Source organism: Babylonia areolata, chromosome 9, assembly GCF_041734735.1.
Source record: "Babylonia areolata isolate BAREFJ2019XMU chromosome 9, ASM4173473v1, whole genome shotgun sequence".
Taxonomy (NCBI): domain Eukaryota; kingdom Metazoa; phylum Mollusca; class Gastropoda; order Neogastropoda; family Buccinidae; genus Babylonia; species Babylonia areolata.
In genome coordinates, this window is record NC_134884.1 from 11,530,030 (window position 1) to 11,555,451 (window position 25,422).

A 25,422-nucleotide genomic window follows, 5' to 3' on the forward strand; every position below is an offset into this window, starting at 1 on the left:
AAGACCCAAAGAGACCCTGTTCCATTTTTAAGAACTCTGCATTGTTGCTTTGGAAATGATGCCAGTATTAATTTGATTTACAAAGTATCATGCTGTATATTTCAAGTTACACTTACAGCTGCTCCCTCTCTCTATCATCCTTAATGTGAGGCAATCAGTGGTGTGAAAGCATTGTACCTGTTTTTTGAGGTACTCTTTTACTTTTCTTAGGATTCCAGATTTTCCCAGTTATAGACTGCTCGTTATTGTTTGTGCTTCCAGCAAGACTTTGACTGGCTCATTTTCCTGAAATGCCTGCATGTCCACGGCAGAACATCCATGTAAGCTTTTGCATCTGAAAGATGTGCATTGCCTCATGCCACACTGGACTCCCCATTCCACTTTCATTTTTTTGGAGGAGGTTCATTGAGTCAGTCAGGATGATGGCAAGTTGATTTCCAGGCGCACAAATAGATTACAGCCACTGGACAGCATGTGTCATAGCTTCAGCTTCTATTGTCAGGCTGGAGGTAGTGACTTTATTGTTTGTATACATCATTCTCTTCCCTGGCTGTTTTTCCATTTTGCTTTGCGGTGAATCCCCAACCAGACTGCTGTTTGGTGAGTGAACCATCTACAGGTATATATTAAATTATCCTCTTCTTTACTGTTTTCTTCTTTGAGTGGGTGAAATGGTTGTATTCAAGAAGCGTTGGATGTGTTCAGGGTTTCCTTCCCATTCTTTTGTTTCCTTCAGGTCTTGTTGCTGGCATACAAGCTGGATTATGTCTTCTACTTCTGCTTCTTCCATGCCATTTATGGCTACCTTTTAGTCCCTTAATGCAGCTTGTTTTGAGGGTTTTCTAATGCTTTGAAATAGGCATTAACCTGTTCTAACTTGTTTCTGGCCTGCATTAAAGGAAAGTCAAGTAGATATCATATGGTCTCAGTTGGAGTGTCTTTCGTTGTTCCGAGGATGGCACATTGCTTCATTTTTAATTCTTCTAATTTTAGAAGGCTGCTTGAGAAAGTTTGTTGGCCCCAGTCCATAGTCAGTCACACACTGAGAATGAGTGATTGGTACAGCTGGAAGAAGTAGAATTTTATGTAAAAAAAACAAAAACAACAACAACAACAACAACAAAAACCAACAAAAAAACGCTCTCCACTTGTCAGGGAATTTTAAGGAATCAGGGATGAAAAAAAAATCAATAAAAATAGAATAAAATTCTTGCACAAAAACTTTAGTAGGAGCTACTGAAAGAAAATGATGTTTTTTGTGAAGGAAAATGAATGAGGATTTTAAAATCTGGGCTATTTCATAAACTATTTTGTTTGTAGATAACTGATCAGGTATTTCAAAGTGAAGATAATGATTTGTGTGCAACAAAAAAGTATATTTCCACCACCATAGAACGACATCCAAAACGAAAACAAACAGAATACAGCTGGGAATGTCATGCTTGTCAGTTTACACCCGCAGATGAAAATGAAATGGATTATAATTATGTTTGTGATAACAACCACTTTTTGCAGACGTATTAGTGAATGACTGAATAAGACATGTAAGTGAATAACTGTCCTGACAATGACAAACATGGGTTCTGTCAACATTAAGGGTTAATCATATCCTCAGAAACTGTACAGTCAAGCTTTGTAACACCAAAGAACTTTCTCCTACTGAGGGAGAAGCTCTTTGATGACTCACTCAGTCCATGCTGCACGTGGGCTGACAAAAATAATCTGATGTATGTGCCAGTTTGCTTCCTCTGTGACCAAGTCTGTCTTCTAACTAGTGTCAAAAACCATGAAAAAATAACACATTTTTTGTGTCTTTTGCATCTTCATCTTCTGGGTTTCATGAAAATTGTGCATTGTCTGCTGTTGTCCAAACCAAGGCAGCGATCAGTGACAACAGTTCTCTGATGCCCATTGCCACGCCGACTTCCACACCCTCTGACTGGACTAGGACCTATCTCCTGTCCCTCTCCTTCCACCTCTCAAACTACACCACATATCCACCCGTATCTCTGTCTGACACTGTCACCTGCTCAAAACTGATGTCTGCTATGACAGATGAGGTTGACCAGTCATTGAATGGTGATATCAGTTTCAGAGAAGAGAGATACGTCTCTATCGTTATATCTGTCCATAATCATTTGCACAGCCTGCAAAGTTGTGTAAGTCTGCTAACTGAGACCACTAGTTAAAATGTTTAGGGTTTTTTTGCATGTGAGCCAAACCTCCTTTCCATGCTTGTTTCACATGGTCCAGTTAGCAATCATCAAAAAGAAAGGGGTCTTCCACCAGACATATGCTAATCTAAAATGTAGTATTTTTCTTTTCATTCCAGACACATCAAACCAAACATTTAGAGTATATTTTATGTTCATTGAACAAAACTTTGATGAAGGAAAAATCAGAATTGATGCAGTAAATCAGTGGATGTCTAATACTAATAGGCACTGTTTTTTATTTTATTTTATTTAATTTATTTATTTAAAAAAAAAAAAAAATTATGTGTTGTAGTGTATATGGATTTGAACGAACGCAGTGATGCCTCCTTGGGCTACTGATACTGATACTGATACTATGGCAATATTTTGTGCAGGACATGAACTGACGTCTTGTAAGCACTGAACAGGTTAAGACTGAAAGACCCATATTGCATTTTAGAACAGTGGTTTTAGTGTGTTTTCTGAAGGTCAGCATCATGTTGAACTAGGTTGCATAGCCTATCAGTTTTCTTGATCTGAATTCTGTTGAATGAGACAAATAGTAGTGATTTGCTCACAATTTGTTGTTGAGAGTGCATAGCAACGTTTGGGCTTTCACCAGATTGATGAAAGATCATCTGTCCTTGCACATATGGCGATTTTATACTGTTGTTTCCTGATAGCTGCACTTGTTTCTTGAGTATCTACAAACCCTTTCGTGTGGACATTTTAGAGGACAAGAGAGAGTGGAGATCTTTGTGACAGTCATAGAAAATTAAGTGCCTCACAATTCTGTTTCCACTTAACATGTTTTGGTTCTTGTATTATGACTTCGAACTGCTTTGTTTTCTTTATTCATTTTTGTTTGTTTCTTTGGATGAGGCTTTGTTTGACAGCACCATGTTTTTCAGTCCAGACTTTATGTCAGCATTCCACCATGGGAGCTGAATAATAATTTTTATTTACTTCTGGTTCAACATTGTTCTTTTATTTCTTTTACTTTTTATACTTCTGATGATGTTTGCCTCTTTTGTTTTCATACTGGAATAGATAATCAAGTTTCATACAAGGCTTATTTGATGGTTTCTGTAGACTTAACTACTGGGAGATGATCACTGCCATGATGTGGAGGTGTCTCCACACTCGTAAACCACTCTGAATTTTGAAGATGTTAGAGCAGTGTCAATCACACTTTAATTGTCTCCTTGTCTTGTTCCAGGGCGTGTTGGGGTTGTGGTTGCAAATGGGCTAAGAAGAATGTCTCCTATTATTCATTCAAAGGCAAATCCTGGTAGGTGGGTGTTCTGTTGTCCCGTAACCTTGATCTCGCACTTAGTTCCCCACAGATGTTAGAATCTCCATTTTGCGTTTATGTCTCAAGCAGTGCTTCTGGTCCCCACAATGCACTTTAGACAAAGTTTTGTTAAAAGCCACAGAACTGAGGTTTTTCTTTGTAGTGAGGGAGTATATTTAGTCACCCTGACAGAGCCTCCTATTTTGGAAGGGCAATGGATGTCTGTTTGAGTGGAGTATGTCAGTCTCAGTCACTCTAAGGCCAGATTGCATACAGTAAGTGATTGTCTTATCCAACAGCTATTCATCCCCTCAGTACTGTATGAAGCCATGGGATTGAGTATTTTAGTGTGGAAGGGGAAGGCAGGGAGGAAGGGTTGGTGTCCCTCTCAGTGTGTTACATTATGTAGAAAGCTGTACTTAGTTTATAAAGACAGTCCCTTTTGTGATGTTTGATTGTTGGCTGGGGTTTGGTTCTGTAACCTACATGTCTCCCATACATGTGTATGACTAAGTTGCATGTGACCAGTCCAGAGCAATTGCAGTTTGTGTGAGGTTTGATTTTTCTCAGTGATTTAAATCTAAAAATTATAATGAAAAAGAGAGAGAAAAAAACAACAACAAAAAAACGGAACAATTGTAAGGCTTTCTGAGAAACGAAACATCGCAATTGTGAAATGTTTTAGCCAATAAAAAGGTTTAAGCTAGTAAGAAATTGTGATAGTTAAAGAAAACAAGTCACATTCACACATCAACAGCTAACCACAAGAAACAAAAATTACAGGATACATGCACAATTAACACTGAAAAATCACTTTTGTCCTGATGCTTGCTCATGATGAACTCTGTCTAACACCAGCACTGATGTTCTTCCAACATACATACACAACCCCACAATTGCTCATTGACATACACTGACTGGGAAATACTGTATTGTGATTTATTGGCAGTGTTTTTGTTTTTGTTTTTTTAATGATATAGCTTGTTTTTGTTCACACAGTTAATATAGAATTTGCTTGTTTGTATTGACTTTTAGATGGCAGTGTGTTTGTGTTTGTGTGTGTGTGTGTGTGTGTGTGTGTGTGTGTGTGTGTGTGTGTGTGAAATTTTGGGGTATTTTGTGGATATTTTGGAAACTTGTCAGCTCACAGTCACAAAATGCTTCTTCAGGTTGAACATCTATGATTTATGGAGAAACATGAAACTATCCTATTTCACTATTGATTAAATCAGGAATTATGAGATTCTGGACAGACATCACCCAAATCAGAAAAATACTTAAGTAAAATGTATAATAATTTGTACGGATTGTGTGAAAAAAAAGGGGTCCTTTTACTTCACTGTAGCTTAATTGATTTAAGAAAAAATTCGGTTGGTACAGGATTTGATTGTGTCTGGGGATCACAGTCATTTGCCAGAGAAGAATTGCAAGATACCAATATTTGAAATTTGCGTGAATCACTGGAGCCTAGTACAGCTATATTTTTATGAAACCTTCAAAACTGATTTTGGAAAAGAGATATTTGGTGTCATATACTGTACCATGTCAAACTGATGCAAACTAGGCCTATCGGTTTGCTCTGCTTGGCCAAATTTCGCGTGGCTAACAGTGAAAAGACAAGCAGTCTTGGCCCGGTCCGCTCTCAGCCAATCAAACGCCTCTAAAAGCTATAAGCGCTGAACCATTCCTTTGGCCAAGGCTCTACATGCCATCTTGTCAGGTTTACGCTCTGTCTCGTCTTACGCTTTTTTTGGCTATTAAGCGTATTCATTTGGCCTTATTTTGCTGCATGCAGCTTGTCTGTATTGTATTCTTACATTCTGTGTACTCGATTCGACTCGGCACCCTCTTCTCTACCTCTAAGTCGATCCTGCCTTTCCTTTCTCTGTTGGGGGTCGGATTTTCGCTGGGTGCTTAAGCGCGGGTTCCATGCCTCGTGTGCCATACCACGAAGGCAGGGATCATGATGCTGGGACTGAGGCTCGGCAAGAGACTCTCCCAGGCCCGGAGCTCATGATTCCTCCCGATACGGACCACGGCAATGCGTCTTTAGACGCTGATCGCGGAGGCGACTTTCGTACCAGTAAAACGGTCATGAAGGGGACCTGGGGGAAAGAGGTACAAGCGTTGCCTCCCGAGGTGTCCCAGCGTGAGGCAGGGAGAAGGGGAAGTGGCAAGTCCTCTCCTGGCGGTGGGGACTCGCAGCTAGGCGCGAACTCCCAAGGGGAGGCCGCGCCTGGCCGTTACCCGGGTCCCCACTCGGAGACGGCCCTCACAGGCCCCATTGTTGTTCCCCCTCCTCCCTTCTCTGTTGACCCCCCTCCCCCACCTCCTTTTGGGGGGGAGAAAAATTTGGTTCCGGGGGGGGATCTCTACTTTGCCCACCCCGGGCCAAGCCACCCCAGTCTCCCCACGGGAGGGGATTCGGGGCATGTGGCAACCTGCTCTGCAGGTCTTTCCGCTATCCGGCCAGTCTCCCCTGCTGGGGGAGGCCCGCACGTGTCAGGCGGTTCTGGGCTGTCAGCCCGCTCGTCTTTGGGTGGGACTGACACCCAAGTCGGACCTGACCTCCCTCCGACTTGGCCAGGTTTTTCCCTTCATGGAGGTCAAGGCGCCAGTGACCCTTGGGGTTCGGGTCACAGTATGGCTGGTGCCCACGGGTGGTTACCCCCATTCTACCCATACTGGGGCGCACCTATGGTGCACGCTGGGTTGCCGGGAGTACCAAGGGCCAACCCCTTGTCCGCTTCCCACCGGACCCAACCCAGCACATCTCACAGGGTGACACACACAGCCACGACAAGTGGGATCGACTTCTTGTCAGTCAGGTCGAGCTCCTCGACCAATATTGCCACTCTGTCCACAAATCGGGCCTCTGTCAACCCACAGGTGACCTCCACGGTCACAACGGCCTCCTTGTCAGGACCGACGGCTGCTGAGGGGCCCTGCTCGGCCTGGGGGAGCCTGCAGTTCCCACCTACCCAGCCCTTGGTCCTACAGGGAGATGAGTGGGTGTTTGTCCCCTCACAGCACTCGTGGGTCCCTCTTGCATCCAGGGACGCTCTTTCTGAGAAGGTGTGGCACCCACCATCCCAAGCATGGTTGGACCTACGGTCCACACGCTCCCCACCCGCTTCAGGCGTCAAGGACATAACAGCGGCGGCCATGGTCCTGGCTCGGGATCGTCCCAGCTCATCCCGCTGGGCTGACCACAGCTCACAGGACGCCCCAGTGGGTACATCCACTTGGGATGGCACCCAGCAGGGGATGAACTGCGAACAAGAGTGGGAGCCCCTGTCTTCGGATGAGGACAAACAAGCAGATGAGCACTCTTCACCCACATCCCAGGGGGACAGATTGAGCCCGCGCCTCCCTAGGGACCAGCCTGAACCAAACTCAGACCCCAATAGGGTCACGTATGCCGAATCAGTCCCTCAGGCTACTTTGTTACCCTTGACCCTCCTTACGCCATGTGACTCTAACTCCAGAACCACAAAGCGACTCAGAGTGCCAGAAATGGTGCAGGAATGGCTTAATAAGCCAGCCCGCAATGTCAGGGGTGCTGCTTCCATCCCTCCTCCAGGCAGGGAGTCCCTCTCTGCCCCGGGCGCTTTTTCCCCGGGAAAGTTCCTTAAAGATTCCTCCAAGGGAGGGGTGTGGTCCTGGTACACACAGGACCACCCTGTCTACAGGGAAGCAGAGCCCTCCGCACAGGACAGGATGTTGGTCTCACAGCGCACCACCTTCCCCACTTCAGCTACCCTATCCTTTAAAACGTTAGCAGAGTGGGACAAATTGGCCCGCCGCTGCCTCCTCGAGGTTTCCATGGCTTATACCTTCTTCGACGCGTTCCTCCACAGGGCCAGTGAGCTGTGGGAACAGCGTCTGGTTAATCAGGACACGGGGTCTCCTTCCTCTGTCCCGCCTGGCCTCTTCACCGACCAGAGGTTAAACACTTTTGGCAATAGGGTAGCATCTGGTCTCACGGCAGCTGCAGACACAGCTACCAGCCTTCACTTCAATACTGTGCTAGCGCGGCGTGATGCCATTCTCCGCCTCTCTAACATTCCTGTGGAGGAGAGGGCTGCCCTGCGGTCCATCCCAGCACAGCAGCACTCCCTCTTCGGCCAGTATGCGCCCCATTTTGTCAGCCACAGGGCAGAGACAAACAGGGAGGTGGCCTCATATTTGGCCCACACCTCCCAGGGGCTCCAGGGTTCCATGCCATTGAAGAGACCGGCCACCAGGGCCCCTCCATATACCACGCTGCCTAAGTCAAAGCGGCGTGTGCAGAATCAGCGGCAGAGGAATAAACCACCTTATGTCCGTCCAAGCCGACTGGCCATGCCCAAGGCCAGAAGGCAGCACCCCCAATGACTGGGCCCCGATTCAGCACCGCCAGTCGTTCGGCCCCTCCAAGTAGGAAACTTGTCCCGGCATGCACATCAGTGGCGTGCTCTGGGACTCAACGATGGGATTGTATCGGTGCTAGAGTTGGGGTACATGCTGCCTTGGGCGGAGGTCCGCCCCCCTCTAAGATCCACTCCTCCTCCTTATGTGCCCAGCTCGACAGAGCAGGAGAGCGTCTTAGAGAAAGAGATATCGCACCTACTCCTCATAGGGGCAATATCTCAACTCTCGGACCCGGGCCCCAGTTTTTACGGCCGGTTGTTCGTGATTCCAAAGGTCTCAGGAGGGTGGAGACCAGTTTTGGACTTGTCAACAAATTCCTCCCCAAAATCAAATTCAAGATGGACACACAGGCACAGATTCGGGAGACCATCCAACAAGGCGATTGGGCTACCTCTATCGATCTGAAAGATGCTTATTTTCATATTCTCATCCATTCGGCATCCTGTCGGTACCTGAGGTTCGTGTGGAGGGACAAGGTGTTCCAGTTCCCGGCCCTCCCATTTGGTCTGTCCCTTGCCCCTTTCCTGTTTACCAAGGTGGTGCGGGAATTGGTGTCCATCGTCCGCTCGGAATCCATTCGTCTCTGTGTGTACCTGGACGACTGGCTTATCCTGGCCCAGTCGCAGGCCCTGTGCCAGAGTCATACGGCCAGACTTCTAGACCTTTGCTCCCAACTGGGCTTCCTCATGAACCAGGAGAAATGCGATCTGTCCCCAAGTCAGTCCTTCGACTTCTTAGGGATGAGATTAGACACGCAGTCCATGATAGTCTCTCCGATGCCAGATCGCTGGGACCGTCTGGCAGGCCTCATCAGCCACTTGCGCCGTTCCTCCCAAGCAACAGCGCGGACACTTTCTTCCCTCCTGGGCATGATGGAGTCCATGGCACCTCTCATTCCCCTGGGCAGGGTTCTCAAGTGCCCTCTTCAGAGGGCACTGAGGTTACGGTGGTCCCAGAGCACTCAGCCATGGGATACCCAGATATGTCTGGGCGAGTGGTTCCTCGAGGTGACATCAGAGTGGTTAATCACCCCTCTTCGGACACAGGGGGTGCCCATAGCCCCACCTACTCTTCAGGTGGCACTCTTCACAGACGCCTCCTCCCTGGGCTGGGGAGCCCACATGGACTCACTCCATGCAGCAGGGACTTGGTCCCCGGAGGAGCGCCTATGCCACATCAATGTGCTGGAACTGGAGGCAGTTCGCAGGGCTCTCCTGCACTTCATGAGGGAGGCCACTGGCAAGACCATCCGCTTGTTCACCGACAAGACGACGGTCACATGTTATGTGAACAAAGGGGGGGAGCGCACTTGACAGACCTCTCCCTGCAGACCGAGGCTCTCCTCCGTTGGTGCCACAGCAAGGGCATTGCACTTTCAGCGAGACACTTAGCAGGAAAAGCCAACATCTTGTCAGATGCTCTCAGCAGGTCCAAGAGTGTCATCCGCACAGAGTGGACCCTGGACAAGGACACCCTTCAGGGGGTGTGGGAACGGTGGTTTCGGCCGATGGTGGACCTTTTTGCTACAAAGTTCAACAAGAGGCTTCCCACTTATGTCTCTCCGGTCGCCGATCCAGAAGCGTGGGCAGTGGATGCTCTCTCTCTAGACTGGAGCAGTCTGATTGCCTCCGTGTTTCCTCCCTTTCCAATTCTGTCCATGGTGATATGGAAAGACAGATTGGAACGCCCGCAGCTGATCCTCATTGCGCCGAAATGGCCAGCCCAGCCCTGGTTTCCGGACCTTCAGTCCCTGACACATGGTTCACCCCTGGAACTCGAAACCAAATCTCATCTGCTGAGGCAGCCTCGCTCAGGCACTCCTCATTCCAATCCTCAACTGCTCCACCTGCACGCATGGCTGCTGTGTGGTCGGAACTGTCAGCATCACCATTGAAGTCTTCGACCCCTCGGTCAGCCTCTGTGTCGGCTGCGCTGACCCAGGGGGTGCCTCCTCTGACCTCCTGTCCATAGTCACCAGAGCAAGGAGGCAGGGAACAGAGACTTTGTATGACTTTCGCTGGAAGAAATGGTTGCAGTGGTGTACAGCTCAGGACATTCCCCCTACTAACCCTACGAGCATGCAGCTGGCCAACTTTCTGGCTCACTGCTCCTCGGTTCTCATCCTGTCTGCCAGTTCTGTGTGAGGGTACAGGTCTGCCATCTGTACCACAATCAAACAGCAAGGTGGTCCCGCCTTTGAAGCGGATTTCCTGCTCAGAGAGGTGGCTAGGGGTGCCCCTCTGAAGGAAGCTAGAAACCCCAGAAGAGTGCCCCTCTGGGACTTGTTCCTGGTGCTGGATTTCATTCGAAAACAGCCCTTCGAGCCATTGGGGACTATTCCTTTCGACTTGCTCACCCTCAAGACGACTTTCCTTCTGTTGCTGGCCACTGGCCGTCGTAGAAGCGAGATTTATGGTCTTAGTGGAATGCCACAAGATCTGGCCTTCCACAGAGATGGTTCCATCACTATTTGTTTCCTTCCAGAGTTTCTGGCTAAGAACCAAGACCCTGAGGTCCCTTCCCCCTATCTGAGGGTCAGACCTTTGTCTGATATTCTTGCCCAAGATGATGAGGATAGGCATCTCTGACCTGTTCGGTGTCTCAAATACTATTGGAATAGGTCTCACCATAGGCGTTCTTCTCAGAGGCGTCTGCTCATCTCCCTCAATGAGAATTACAAGAAAGACATCGCTGCAGGCACCATTTCCTGCTGGGTTTCCCAAGTCATTCATAGAGCCTACTCTCATGCACACAGGGATATCAGCTGTCTTCATCCCAGAGCACACGAAGTGCGGGCCATAGCTACTTTGGCTGCTTTCCAGCACTCAGTGCCACCGTAGCATGTCTTGGAGGCAGCCTTCTGGCGGTCTGAGAATCCCTTCATCAACTTCTACCTCAGGAATTTCCGTATGACCAGGGCTGACGGTTCCAAGGGGATTTCCTTTGTCGCGGTTAACACTGCCGTCTCGGTTACAAGGGCTCCCCAAACGAACCAGTAGGCGTTGCCCTCCTCCATTTGCTTTAAATTCTGCATCAGTTTGACATGGTACAGTATATGACACCAAAAGGAGGAGTTTGTATTATACTCCATGTTTGGTGTTACATATACTTAACATGTCAAACTCGAATGCCTGTCCGTCCGTCCCTGCGTCTCCGCCATGGTTCTCATGGGGCATTTTCTTCGATGGCCACGGAATAATTCAGCGCTTATAGCTTTTAGAGGTGTTTGATTGGCTGAGAGTGGACTGGGCCAAGACTGCTCATCTTTTCCCTGTTAGCCGCGTGAAATTTGGCCAAGCAGAGCAAACCAATAGGCCTAGTTTGCATCAGTTTGACATGGAAAGTATATGTAACACCAAACATGGAGTATAATACAAACTCCTCCTTTTTTTCACATACCAGATACCTCACATGTATATTTCAGCTTAGATGAAGTAATCAAAAGTTACCAACTGAAGTTGGAAGGCATCATAAAATTCAACAGGAAATGTGCATTTGCTGTTAACTGTGAAAGGAGTGTGATTGTAGATTAATTTCGTTTTGTAATAGATTGTCAAAAATCTGATGATTTTACTCTTAGAAATAAGTCTATTCTTAAAAGTACATGAAACCAACATCTGTTTTTTATTTTGGTAATTCATTCAAAAGAGGTGATGGGGTGTTAAAAGTTGAGAAATTTTATTATGAAAGGAAAGACTGATACGTGACATGATCTTGCCTTTATTGTATCATAAGTTTCATGTGTTTGAATGACTTCAAATCTTTTAGGTATCTGCTTTCTAAATCACCAAATGCACAGTTCCTTAGTTTCAATTTTAATGTTTCCTATACCGAAAGCAATGCATATGTTGCTAATATGTATCTTCCATGCCCCAGCTTGGGTCAGAGGATTAGATTGACTTGATTCTTCATTCTTATGAGAGAGAGCATGGGATGTGTGTGTGTGTGTGTGTGTGTGTGTGATCCCTCTCCACTGGATAGTCTTTTTTTTTTTTTTTAGTCTGTCGATACTGGAGTGGTACTACTGGAATATAAAAACAGCAATGCTGCACTTGACATTATTTGATTTTCCAATAAGGTACAAGGATGGAACCTGGAAACTGCATTTGTGTATCGATATTTAGTTACCTCAGTTCCTAGTTACAGTGACTATAAACAATTGGAATCTGCTATAAGTTTTACGAAGTCATCACCTTTGGCACATAACTATGACAGGTAAATTGAAAAATGAAATGCCAGTATGTACATGTGTAATTAAGCTTAAATTGCATGTAATGACAGATCAGAAACAAAATTTTGGGGCAAAAGTTATAGTATAAATGTATCAACTTCTTCTTCATCCTTGTTCGCCTCCCATTAGATGAGCAGCCCGGTGTCCTCGATGAAGGCTGCCGTCCGTCGCAGCTCCTCCAGGGTGCCGTACAGTTTGGCTTCCACTGCTGTCTGTGTTGGCCAGTACTTCCTCCTGTATGCTGCATGCGTCCTACAGTCTTGAAGGATGTGGTCGGTTGTCATTGGTCCCTCACCACAAGTGCACTCTCCACTCTGTCCAGTGCCAAATTTTGTGTGCATGTGGTAGAGCAGGCGGTTGTGTCCAGTCCTCAGGCGGAAGATCTTGACCTGTTCCAGTCGTTCCAGCAAATGGTATCTGTCTTCTGGGTTATATTTTGGGTCCTGGAGGCGCCACTTTATTCCTTGCTGTGCCTTGATGATTGTCTTGATTTCATCGTATGACACCAGTTTGTTGGCCTGCTCCTTCTGTGCACCATCTTGCCAGAATGTCAGCATTTTCGTTGCCTCTGATGCCACAGTGTCCTGGTACCCATTGTATCACCACTGTCTCCACTCTGGCACTCAGGGCAAAAAGGGCTGAAGTGAGATGGTTCTGTTCTTTGGAGCGGGAGTTCTTGAGGGCTTGGAGCACAGAGAGAGTGTCTGAGAACACCACCACCTGCCCTGTTGTTCTTGTGGAGTTCTGCGAGATTGTTCTGGCTGCCTCACAGAGGGCTTCTCACTCAGCTCAGAAGTTGGTGGAGTATTTTCCTGTTGGGATTGCAATTTCTTCATCTCTGTCTTTGTATCGGAGGAAGATTCCAGCTCTACCATCCCTCGTTGCTTCTGTGGCGGAGCCATCTGTAAAGACATGGGTCCAGTCTTCCTGGGGGTACTGGTTGCAGATGTACTCCAGGGCCAGGGCCTTCCTTTGGGTGTCTGACTGTGTTCCTCTCTTCTCCATTCCGGGAATGCTGGTGATGACTGTTGGGAACACCTGCCTCTTCCAGATGGGTGGGTGACATTTGCCAGGATAGGCTTTGCTTCGTGTTCCATCAAGACTGGGGTTTGTCATTCAAGGCATCTTGACTGATGGATGAAGCTGCCTCTTTTCAGCCGGCTCTTGGTGGGTCTCCTCATTCTGTTGTTCATTGGATGGTTTTCAAGGCGTTTGAATTTTGTTGCCTGGATGAGGATCTTTGTGTCCCTTCTGTCCTCCAATGCCCAGTGGTCTCCTCCATCTTCAGGATTGGGGTGGATCTCATGGCGCCAGTTATGACACGCTGAGCTTGGTTCTGTATCTTGTTGAGATGGTCGAGGTTAGACTTTGCAGCTGATGCCTATGCTGATGTCCCGTACTCAACTACAGGTTGGACTCTCACCGTATGGAATTTCTTAAGGATACGTTCATCAGTCCCCCAGTCCGTCCCTGCAAGTTTCTTCATGATCGCCAGTCTCAGCTTGGCCCTGCTACAGCATCTGGTGATCTGCTGTTTCCAAGTAAGCCTGTGGTCAAAGGTCACTCCCAGGTTGGTAGGTGTGGGTTCCTCTGCAAGCCTTTGGTTGTTCACTGTCAGTTTCGCCTCTTGCTTCTTGCTGGATAGGCTGAAGACTGTCTAGGTTGTTTTGCTTGAGTTGACAGAGACAAACCATTCCTTGGTCCAGTTGCTGATCTTGTTGAGCGCAGTCTGGAGGCATACCTGTGCTGTAGTGGTGTCCTGTTCAGAGCACCAGTCATTCTTTTTTTTATTTTTTTTTTAGTCTGTTGATACTGGAGTGGCACTATTGGAATATAAAAACAGCAATGTTGCACTTGACATTATTTGATTTTCCAATGAGGTACAAGGATGGAACCTGGAAACTGCATTTGTGTATCGATATTTAGTTACCTCAGTTCCTAGTTACAGTGACTATAAACGATTGGAATCTGCTATAAGTTTTACGAAGTCATCACCTTTGGCACATAACTATGACAGGTAAATTGAAAAATAAAATGCCAATATGCACATGTGTAATTTAGCTTAAATTGCAAGTAATGACAGATCAGAAACAAAATTTTGGGGCAAAAGTTATAGTATAAATGTATCAACTATTTTCTCTCTCTCTCTTTCTCTCTCACAGATATATGTATGTATTTATATATATATGGAAAAGACTTAATCCTTTATCATATTTTTTTTTTTTTTAATTTACAGGTAAGATACTTGGGTGAATAATTATATTTAGAGGCTTTTTAACAAACAAAAAATTGCAGCTCTGTAGAAATATGGAAAATTATGCTTCATGTATGCATGTGTTTTGGGCACTTTGTATTCCACTTTATAAATATGATAGAAAATAAAAAGAAGGTTGTATAAACATTTGAGACACTAATGTATTCAGTTTTCTTCTTTTTCTTTGTTCTCGGGCTGCAACTCCCATGTTCACTCGTATGTACACGAGTGGGCTTTTACATGTATGACTGTTTTTATCCTGCCATGCAGGCAGCCATATTCCGTTTTCGGGGGTGTGTATGATGGATATATTCTTATTTCCATAACCCACCGAACACTGACATGGATTACAGGATCTTAAACTTGTGTATTTGATCTTCTGCTTGCATATACACACGAAGGGGGTTTAGGCACAAGCAGGTCCGCACATATGTTGATCTGCGAGATAGGAAAAATCTCCACCCTTTAACCACCAGGCGGCATTACCGAGATTCAAACCCGGGACACTCAGATTGAAAGTCCAGTGCTTTAGCCATTTGTCTATTGCGCCCGCTATTCAGTTTTCAATTGTCCTGTCACAAAACAAGCATCTCAGATAGTCCAGAAAACATGATTGTCTTTTAGCTGTATTGATCCAGCTGCAGACTGCCTGTAGGAGTCAAACCAGGCATCCAGTATTTCTATTTTCATTTATATTGTTTTCTTGGAAACTGCCACAGAGGTTATGTTGGAATCTTTTACCATTGTGTCTAGATTAGTTAATGGATGCATCTGAATTGCTGTTAGGCTGTGCATGTGATAATTAAGTTTTGACAGTTGTTTAAGGAGAAGGGGACTAGTTTGAACTTTTGTTTTATTCCTTCAATGCTTGTATGTGTCACTGTATTATCTTTGAATACTTCCTTAGAAATTCATTATTTGTGGGCATTATGTTTAACTCCCATGTTATTTCATTGGTTTACAGTAAGTTTAATCACATATTCATTACCATTTTTACTTTTTTGTTTGCTTTTTTACATAATTACTTTTTATGGAGGCCCTTGAAGGTGACCAGCAGCATATTCCAACGCACATGTTAGGTCTTGAATGCATGCATATGTAATTGAGTACCTATTGGAGTGGATTTTTTCTACGGACTTTTGCAACTGGACAACACTGTTGTAGTCTTAGGGTTCTTTTCAGTGTGCCAAGTGCGTGTTGCACAAAGGATCTCAGTTTATGTCTCATCTGAATGACTAGTTGCTCAGTTTGATTTTCCATTTGAATCTGAGAGAAAGGGTGAGACTGGAATTTTAATCCAGAGCTTCACATACCTGTACTGGCAGCTAAACGCCTGGATCATCTACCACCTTCCTCCAAATAAAAGGCAAAATATGTTAATTAGTGATACCTTTATGCTTTGCCAACAGGATCACAAGTAGCCTACCCTTACCTACTGCCATCTTGGGCATGTTTGGAGACAGGCAGAGAGACAAAGAAGATGATCCAAAACAACATGGGGGGAGAGTTCGCAGTTTCCCACATGTTGAGGGTAATTGGGCATCCTTTGTCTATATTCCAGGTAAAATGGACTTGATTGAGTGTATGCTTGTTGTGTTATATGTCAATACGTAAGTCATGTGTGTGTGTTTGTGTGTGTATTTGACTGGTAATTTGGTATTTATGAAATTAATATACATGTAGTTGACTTTTTTTTTTGCTGCCCCATCATCTGCACCATTCCAGTGGCCATCACTCCCATGCCGCTCATTTAGATTCTCCCACACACAGCCACACCCAGGTTCATCCGTCACAGTTCCAGCATCCGCAGTCCACAGGGAACCATTGATGTTAGGTCGCCAGGAGGCCACACACCAGAGGAGACCCTGCACTGCTGCTGAGTCACTTCGGTGGTGTTCAGTGGTGCCTGTTCTGATTCAACGTATTCAGGACACCACCTACTAAGCCCCCTACTAACGACAATAATGGCTTAGTCGCAGAGCCAGACTGAGTGAGCGTCCCTCCCAGAGTGGAGACTGCCACCACGTCCCTCAAATGACAGCCCCCCATGAATCTGCTGACACTGAAGACATTGACAGGACTCACCCCAAGCACAGAAGTGGAGGGGCATTGAAACTGAGGTCACCATGAGAGCAGGGCATGAAAGGCCACAGTCTTTGAGACTGTTTTGTTTATATTGATGGTGATGAAGGACAATGATCTGGGAGATCAAAAAAATCTCCACCCTTTACCCACCAGATGCCATTACCAAAATTCAATCCCAGGACCCTCTGATTAAGTCCAATGCTTTAATCACTCAGTTATTATGCCTGTCTTTGACCAGTCGTTTTATACCACTCTGTCAGTCATTGTCACTCATGCAAAACTGATGCCTGACTGGATGGACTGAGCAAAGTGTTTAGTATTACTGTCAGTTTCGTCACTGTCATTTTCATCACCTTCAAGTTGAAACCAATTATCACATTAGATAGATGTATCTCTCATCGTTATCACCGTACATGAACCTGATGATAGGTACCTTTGTCTTTGCTGGACAAAGTTTCCAACCCACTTAATGCATGCTGTAGTCCAGTTAGATTATTATTGACAAGAATGGTGTCCTCCACCTGATGTAAGCTCATTTAAATAGTATGAGGGCCCTTCAATAAATGATGCAATAGGGAAGAACTATCATCACAATGATCATTATCATGTCACAGCAATGTCATAATAGGTAAAAAGCTAAATTTCATTCTGCTTTAAAAAAAAAATGCTCAGGAAGGCAAAATGTCAGGTAAGGGTTAAAGTCCCCTTGGGGCTGAAACTGAGGTGAGTCAGCAGGATTTTCCAGCTATTATGCTGTACGATTTTCATCAGGGAAAGAGTAATTAGCAATGCTTCCAAAGTTTGTTGGATTGTTCTGGGAAGCAAGCACCATCACAGACCACAGTCTTTAGGTGGTACGTGCAGTTTCGACATGGAAGACCTACCCTGAAAAGTGATGACCGTTGTGGCTAACCCATAACAGTGGTAACCAACCAAATTTTGCATGTGTGTGTGTGTGCATGTGCATATTTGTTGGTGGGTGAGAGAGAGAGAGAGAGAGAGAGAGAGAGTTGTGCTATGGTGTCTGAAGTTTGTATAAACTGATTTATTATTTTGTCATTTTTAGTCAGTGAGGTTTTTGTACATGTAAAGCGCTTTGAACTCTGAGAGGAAGCACTGAATAAGTGCTCATTATGATTATTATCATTATTAGTATTATAATACAAAAACACACTAAACCTACAACACATTTATTCAAAGCATCTGAATTTCATGTTGTTAAGATATATTATTCTTTTTGTTATGTATAGTGTCTGCAGATGAACGGCTGAATTCCTTTGCTGACAAACTGTTGACAGTCCTGCAGCCTTTGAACTTTGAACGTATGGATGACCTTCACATCAGTTTGTCAAGAACAGTGTGTATCCGTCACCACTGGATTTCTCCTCTGACAGAATCGTTGAAAGAGAAATTTCAGCAGCTGCACAGGTAAATAAACTAATATTGTGATGGATGATGGATCATCTTTAACAGTACCTCACTGCAGGCAACAGTTCTCAAGATCCAAGGATTTTGATACAGTAAGTTCTGGTGAGCATAGGAAATGGAATGCCCCAGTGTTTACATGAAAATTTCAACATGGCCCATGGAATATTAACAAGACACTCCAAAACTCAATGAAACACAAGGTTATACTTGTACAGGAAGGAATGGGGAACAAACACTCATGTATCAGAGAAATCCCATGATGTGGAAGATTGTACACAAGTTTTGGGAAGCTGCAACATGCCTACTTGTCTTGGAGACTTTTTCTGCAGTTGCGAACAATGATCACAAGCTAGATAAGATCCTAACAGATGAAATGGCAGTTACTTACTTTTCTAATACCTCCTTTGTGGAGAACCTAAAAAAAACAGCTGAGCACCTGGGCTGGGTTGCACTAAGCAAACTTAGTGCTGCTAAGATCTCTTGTGCCACCTGACCGTACTGGATTTAGTTTAGTTATTGTTTGTTTTCCAGATCAAGCCATTTCCATTTGCAATACCTTTCCACTTTCAGTTCTTGGTTTAAACAGCTGAAAAGACAGGTAGAACTGACAGCTGGTGAGACATGCTGGAACAGCATGGCATTAAATAGGTTTTGAACCAGTTTTGAGGGGTGCCTTGCTCAGAACTACTAGTAAGATAGCATGATGGGTCTATCTTGTTTTTGAGAATACAGACAGTTTTTATTGTTGTCAAATGCACAGTGGAAACAAGGAAGGTGAATCAGACATTTTCTTTAGGCAAGAACTTAACTCTATGGAGACGTAGTTAAATAGTTCATGTTGTTTTGCTGCGACATGCTAGTTTGGTCATATTTGAAAAATTCAACACATTTTCACACAGACATACAAATTATATATCACTAGAAAGTTTACTATCTATTCTTTTAAGATTTTAAAACAGTTTTTTCATTACATGCAGCTAAATATTTTAAAAATATTTTAAGTTATGTCACTAAATACTGAAAAACAGAAAAAATTGAAAAATAGGTATACTGTACTCACCAGGCATGTCATATCCATCAGCTAATCCACACAGAAGAATAAGATGAATTTTTCACACAGTAAAGTTCCCTGATTCTCATGAATCAGTTTGAAGTCATATGTTGCACAACAAACTGTTAATAAAAATAAAATAAAAGATCACAACACTGGAAACACAGAAAACGCAAAACCCTACAAAACCATCACCTGAAAAAACCCACAAAACCTATGTACACATTTCTGCTGCAGCTAAATCATTACTTGCTGTAGTCCTTGCCTGTGTGAAACACTTCAAAGCATGGAACAGCACAGAGGGGCACTTTACACTGTTTGCACATGATTGTGGTGGACTTATTGGCGTTTTTCAGTTGTGCTTTCAGTTTGGCATAACATGCCTTGCACCCTCTCTGTGTTTTCCTGTTCTGCTGCTCCTTCGTGGGTGGAATGTTAGCAGGCCAGTGACTGCCTGGCCTCAGTCTCCCCATGTCTGCTCCTGTGTCTGGCAGATCTCCTGCTTATGCATGTAAAGTGTTTTGAATTTCTGTAACAGACAATGCTGTCAGAAGAAAAGAAAAGCTTTTGCATGTATTGCAAAAAAAGGGGCAAAAAACAAATGCAAAATAAACATCAGTAATATTACACAGCATATACACATGCATTATAATTCAGGAGTGACAGTATGAATAACACACATGCGCAAACACGCCCATGCATAATACACAGACACACCCATTGCACACACACACCCACACAATTTAATAAGGGCACACACAGAAAATTATAATTTTACATTAATCTATACAAATTATTCATTAAAAATGATAAAAATCAACATTATTTACACAAGAAATAAATTAGCAACAATATCAAATTGTAAACACACTCACCTCCAGCACTTGATCAAAGACGGGGTGAATCTTGTACAATGGGTCATATCCATCTTACCCTCTTGAGTTGTTATTGTCATTCAAGTGAAAGAAGGCAAGAATTGAGTGAAAACACTTGCGTTTCAGCAGGTGTGAGGCAAACTCAGTTTGCAGAGAAGGATCGGTCGACCAGTAGTCAGTGATTTTCGGGTTTTTTTTTTTTTTATCAGTCCCATGTGTATGAGTATGGCAACAAAACGTGTCATCTCGTCAGTTGTCACTAGCTTCCGAGTTCTAAAAATTGAACATGGTGTTGGAGTTCCATCGGATCTTACGCTTCAGCACATCGTTCAGTGAGTTAACATTTTGGCCGCTGATGTTGCTTTTTGGCACCCGCTAGGGAGGCCGCTGATGTCACCAAAAGGCAACCAAAACAGGGTAGGTCATTCACAAACCAACCACTCTTATTTTGGAGAGGTTTGAAAGGCCATATTTTGTGCATGTGACCAGGGGAATCCCCTTCTGTCGATCGATGCCATCTTTTCAGTACTTCTGCAAGTTTTTGAGTGAATTTATTATAGTTTTATCCACAACTTCGATCTTTTCATTTTCCAAAATGGCTGTATCGACGAGCAGACAATGCTACTTCACAACTGAGCAAGTTATAGAGCAACTGAGACTGCAGCCAGGCCAGCAAAATGAAGATTCGGGCGAAGAATTCCCGTATGATGATGAAGAAGTTTCACTGTCTGAGGGGGAGAGTGATAGTGGTGGTGACTGGGCACCGAGCCAAGTACCAAGTTGCGAGCGTACGGGGCATGGCCAGACGAGTGGAGCACATGTTCCTGCTAAGGCCACCACGTCGGCAGCTGTGAGTGACTGACAGCGAAGGGGAAGAGTGTGTTACTCAAGTCGCTGTGTCTGTTTCACATCGGAGACCAACAACACAGCGTGGCCGTACGTAGTACTCGGTCAGGAGAAATGGTCCACCTTTCACCCCCCCCCTAATAAATTTGTCATATGTATTTTTTGGTGCTTTAGAGCGTATAGATCACGAAAAATCATGTTAACATAAAAAATCTTGGGACTCACTGCCCCTTCTGGCTTAATTTTGAAGGGTACCCATCTCAGGTGCCACGGCTGCTTTTCGTCAGTCCAAAACCTTCCATAAGTTTGGTGATCACCCGTGTCTTTGTTATTTGAGCTACAAGAATTCCCTTTATGTTTTTGTTGACAGTAATGCCTTCTGCACGATACGCCATAATCAGAACGACAATATATGCAATAAAGTGGCCACAGTGAAGTTACATGTGTACCCACCGTCTGTCACATGTTGCGAACTGTGAATTTGCCTAAATGTTTGCAAGAAACGGTCTCTCTCGAAAACTGTGCAACTTATTAGAAACAAAGTACACAACAGTTTCAAAGAACAGTCTCTTGTGATTCTTTTGAGCTAAGACACATCACCATGGGCCTATTCTGCTGTCCTCTGCCGCTTGTTTATCTCCCCTACCCCCTATTTGGCTTCAACGCCAATTTAATTCTTTACAAATTCATATTGGTCTATTTATTGAAAAAAAAACGTTTATGTGCACTTTCCAAGTGTGAGCACATGGGTGTGTGTGTGTGTGTGTGTGTGTGTGTGTGTGTGTGTGTGTGTGTGTGTGTGTGCTGTCCTCTGTCACCGGTTTATCTCCCCTACCCCCTATCTCATCATTCTGAGTCGCTTCCCTCAGCATAAGTAGAAAGCGACTCTTCTGATACGTAGGATATGACAGCTTCTTCTTCGTCGTCAATCTGGAAAGTCCACAAGGAAGTCAACCATATCTGCGGGCAGGGTGACGTCTTCTGCTGACCACATTGGTTCCCAGGTGCCATCAACGTCGATCCATCCATGTCCATTGCTTGCTGCTGGAACATCAGAAATGGGTTCGAGAGCCCTTTTCCAAATGGCAACTTGATAGTTGCTCCGTTTGATGTGCTCTTGAAGAGTTTGTTTGCACGGAGGCATGCTTGCCATGTCAACGTTGTGGTTTGCATTCAATGGCTCATCTCCACATATCTCCTTGAGTAGCTGGTGTCGGAGGTCATTGACACTGGTGAAACGATGTCTGCCGTACACAGGTGAAGGTCTCAAGATCGGCTTTGACTTCTTCAGCAATGGCCCATATATCTCCAAGGCGGGCAGTTGTTTCCACAAATCTTGGATTCTGCTGAAGAACTTTGATGGGTTTTATTTGAACACACTTGTGTCGCAGCCGGTATAAGCATGAAGAGCCAGGAATGCGGTGCAGTGCTGTTGCCTGTATGCTTTTGCGATGTCAGTGACGTTGATGATCCGCTGTTTGTGCCCCATTCCTGTGTCGAACAGAATCACCACGTCCTTCAGCTGCAGAGCGAAGTGCAGGAGAATGAAGAACATGTCTGAGTCGGGACTCTTGACGCGGACGAACCTGTAGCCATTCCGTTCAGCGTATGCACAGTAGAGGGCAACTCTAGAATCCGTCTCTTCTTGTGTGGATTTGAGCGTTGCGATTGGCATCCTTGTTGTCTTCAGCTCATCTGCCGATTGCAGCAGGAAGGTTTCTCCCTCACATATCAACATGACTTTTCTGTCCCTTGAATTTTGGCGCATTCTCATCTTTGCTCCAAACGTCGAGTAATACTTGGGTGAGCTGCTTCTTATTTTCGTTGTGCTTTCTCCTTTCACGATGATCTTATCGCCAGTGCCTCTCCTTTTCCTTTCCATCGCTTTGATTGAGTACGTTTTGTACATGTCTGTACTGAACACCACGTCTGTTCCCTTTGGCAGCATGTCAAATATCTTCTGGTTGATCTCCCTGAAATTGGAAGGAAGCTGTTGCAAGCAGTGAAACACTGAATTGCCATCAATCACAACCAGCGTCGCATCATGGGGATGTAGAGCGGCATCTTCCATATCTTTGGTAAGGTAGTTGAACCCTTTTGCTTTGTTGGTCTTGGCAAGGAAATTGTCAGCAGTGGCAGTACTGTAAGGTATGGGAGTAAGTTGGTATATCATCAACTGTTTCAGATCAAGTTGAACACCTGCTTCCTGTGCCTTCAGAAGGAGTTGAAAGACAATGTTCCCTTGTTGTTTTATTCCACAATCTTCTTCTTGGTAGTCTTCATGTGGACGGTTTTGTTCATCGATGCCATCGTTTTCAGGTTTAGCTGCTTGACTGGTTCAAAGAAATGGTCATTTGCCATCAGTCTCTGCGTGATGAACGCCTCCTTCGCGGCTTTACCAGTTTTTCCTGCCCTCAACACATCATGCTGAATGCCAGCTGGGACAGATGCTCCAGATGACAAGGTGATGAGTTTGACCGAGGCTTCCTCACAGAAAGGGTCGATGAAACTTTTGATTGCATCCTGATTCTTCATGACGTTGCTTTCGCTCTTCAGTATCTCAGAAGGACACAAGTCACGATGTCTACTGCCAACCTCATCACCTTGTGCCGTGCCAACCATGTTGAGAGTTGCATGAAGATACTTTGACCTCTCATGGGTGGTCCTGATCCATCTGTGGTAGGCCTCCTGGTTGGACAGCAGTCCCGTGACACCAGCGCCACCTCCGCCAGCTCCTCCTTGGCTTTTGGCGTGCTTCATGAATGTTTCTTCCATGGTCTTGTCCACTGCATAGCGATTGCCAGGAATGAAGGACCTTGCCACGCTGAAAGCACCTCTCTGCAGCATCTCCTTGGCTCCAGAATGTGACAAGTCAATGTTTGCCAAGAAGACTGAGAAGAAGGTCAGGTAGCGTGTGTAGTTTTGTCCATCAAAACTAAAGAAGAGGTCTGGCATTTGGGACATCGTTTGTGCGTAGAGCAGGAAGTCGTTGATTTTGACAGCCTCAAGGAGCGCAAGGACAAGCCATACATGATCGATGTACGACAACCAAAATTGTGCAGTTGGTCCAAAGGTTCCTTCTCTGACTCTATCTCTGAACTGTTCGTACTCTACCATAAAACTGGTGATAGCTTCATCTTGCTGAAGCTCAGTCAACGTCTCTTTTGAGAAGAAACATGAGGCTGTCTGGAGTTTGATCATGCTGTCTTCTGACAGTGTCAGAAATGATGTGTCTTCATCTCTGATTTCAAGATATCTTTCCAGCACCGAGCGTTCTAGACTCTCAAGCATTGTCTTATGGCAGAACAATGCTCGTTCATAATGTTTGCCAGATGGCACCCCTTGCAGAGAACCAGAAGAGATCAGGCCTGCCTCCAGAAGGATATCTCCAAAACCAGAACCATCCAGCTTTTTCCCAAGCATCTTGAGGTACGCACAGGCAAGGTGGAATGTACCGATCAGAACGATATGCTTCTTGTACTGGTCAGGTTGGTTCCAGACGATCGGGTAGGCTTTCATACAAACCCCAAGATCAAACGTAGTGATAACGTACTCTTGTCCAACCTCTCTCGTGACCTCCTCTGCAAGTCACAAGCACTCCTGGACTGTCTTGTACTCGGTGACTGGGTGATGGATCACAGGGTAGTAGTCCAATGTCATCTTCTTTGCCGGGTTAATGGTAATAATATCAGAACGTTTATTCGACATGGCTCAAAAGTCACAATAATACTTTCATGCTTCACCCTCATGGTTCCGCACCGCTTGAAACACTTTCCCCATGTAATCTTTCACTATAGTATAGAGTCTTTCATTTCATAAAGAAAACACACACACACACACACACACACACACACACACACACACACACACACACATGCTCACACTTGGAAAGTGCACATAAACGTTTTTTCCAATAAAAAGACCAATATGAATTTGTAAAGAATTAAATTGGCGTTGAAGCCAAATAGGGGGTAGGGGAGATAAACCGGCGGCAGAGGACAACAGAATAGGCCCATGGTGATGTGGCATAGATCAAAAGAATCACAAGAGACTGTTCTTTGAAACTGTGGTGTTCTTTGTTTCTAATAAGTTGCACAGTTTTCGAGAGAGACAGTTTCTTGCAAACATTTAGGCAAATTCACAGTTCGCAACGTGTGACAGATGGTGGGTACACACGTAGCTTCACTGCAGTCACTTTATTGCATATATTGTCGTTCTGATTATTGCATATTGTGCAGAAGTCATTACTGTCAACAAAAACATAAAGGAAATTCTCGTAGCTCAAATAACAATGACACAGGTGATCACCAAATTTATGGAAGGTTTTGGACCGACGAAAAGCAGCCGTGGCACCTGAGATGGGTACCCTTCAAAATTAAGCCAGAAGGGACAGTGAGTCCCAAGATTTTTTATGTTAACGTGATTTTTCGTGATCTATACACTCTAAAGCACAAAAAAATACATATGAAAAATTTATTAGGGGGGGGGGGTGAAAGGTGGACCGTTTCTCCTGACAGACTATGGGTCAAGCTCGACTACACGCCAACAACCAGGAAGGAGGGGGCGTCCTACCAAGCCCTGATTTGTGTCAGTGGGTGTTGTACCACATGGATGATCCCTACTGTCCTGCAGAATAGCTTCCAAATTTTACTTTAAAAAAACAGGTAAGAGCTGTGTGTATGTGTGTGTGTATGCTCGCACATGTATGTCACTGAGAGTGTGTGTAACTAAGATTAGGTTGCACTTATAT

The 25,422-nt window shown here is 44.8% G+C and overlaps 1 protein-coding gene across 5 annotated transcripts in view; it reads left to right on the forward strand.

Annotated features, from left to right (window-relative positions):
• LOC143286055 (U6 snRNA phosphodiesterase 1-like) overlaps positions 1–25,422 on the forward strand; it is a 91,474-nt gene that overhangs the window by 4,500 nt on the left and 61,552 nt on the right. For 2 of the 5 annotated variants that reach the window (XM_076593595.1, XM_076593594.1), the window contains exons 2-4: positions 3,415–3,486; positions 15,797–15,948; positions 17,723–17,900. In XM_076593595.1, the coding sequence (XP_076449710.1) occupies positions 3,415–3,486; positions 15,797–15,948; positions 17,723–17,900 (402 nt within the window). The remainder of the gene's footprint in view (positions 1–3,414; positions 3,487–15,796; positions 15,949–17,722; positions 17,901–25,422) is intronic. The other 3 variants (XM_076593596.1, XM_076593597.1, XM_076593598.1) reach the window with 3 other exon arrangements.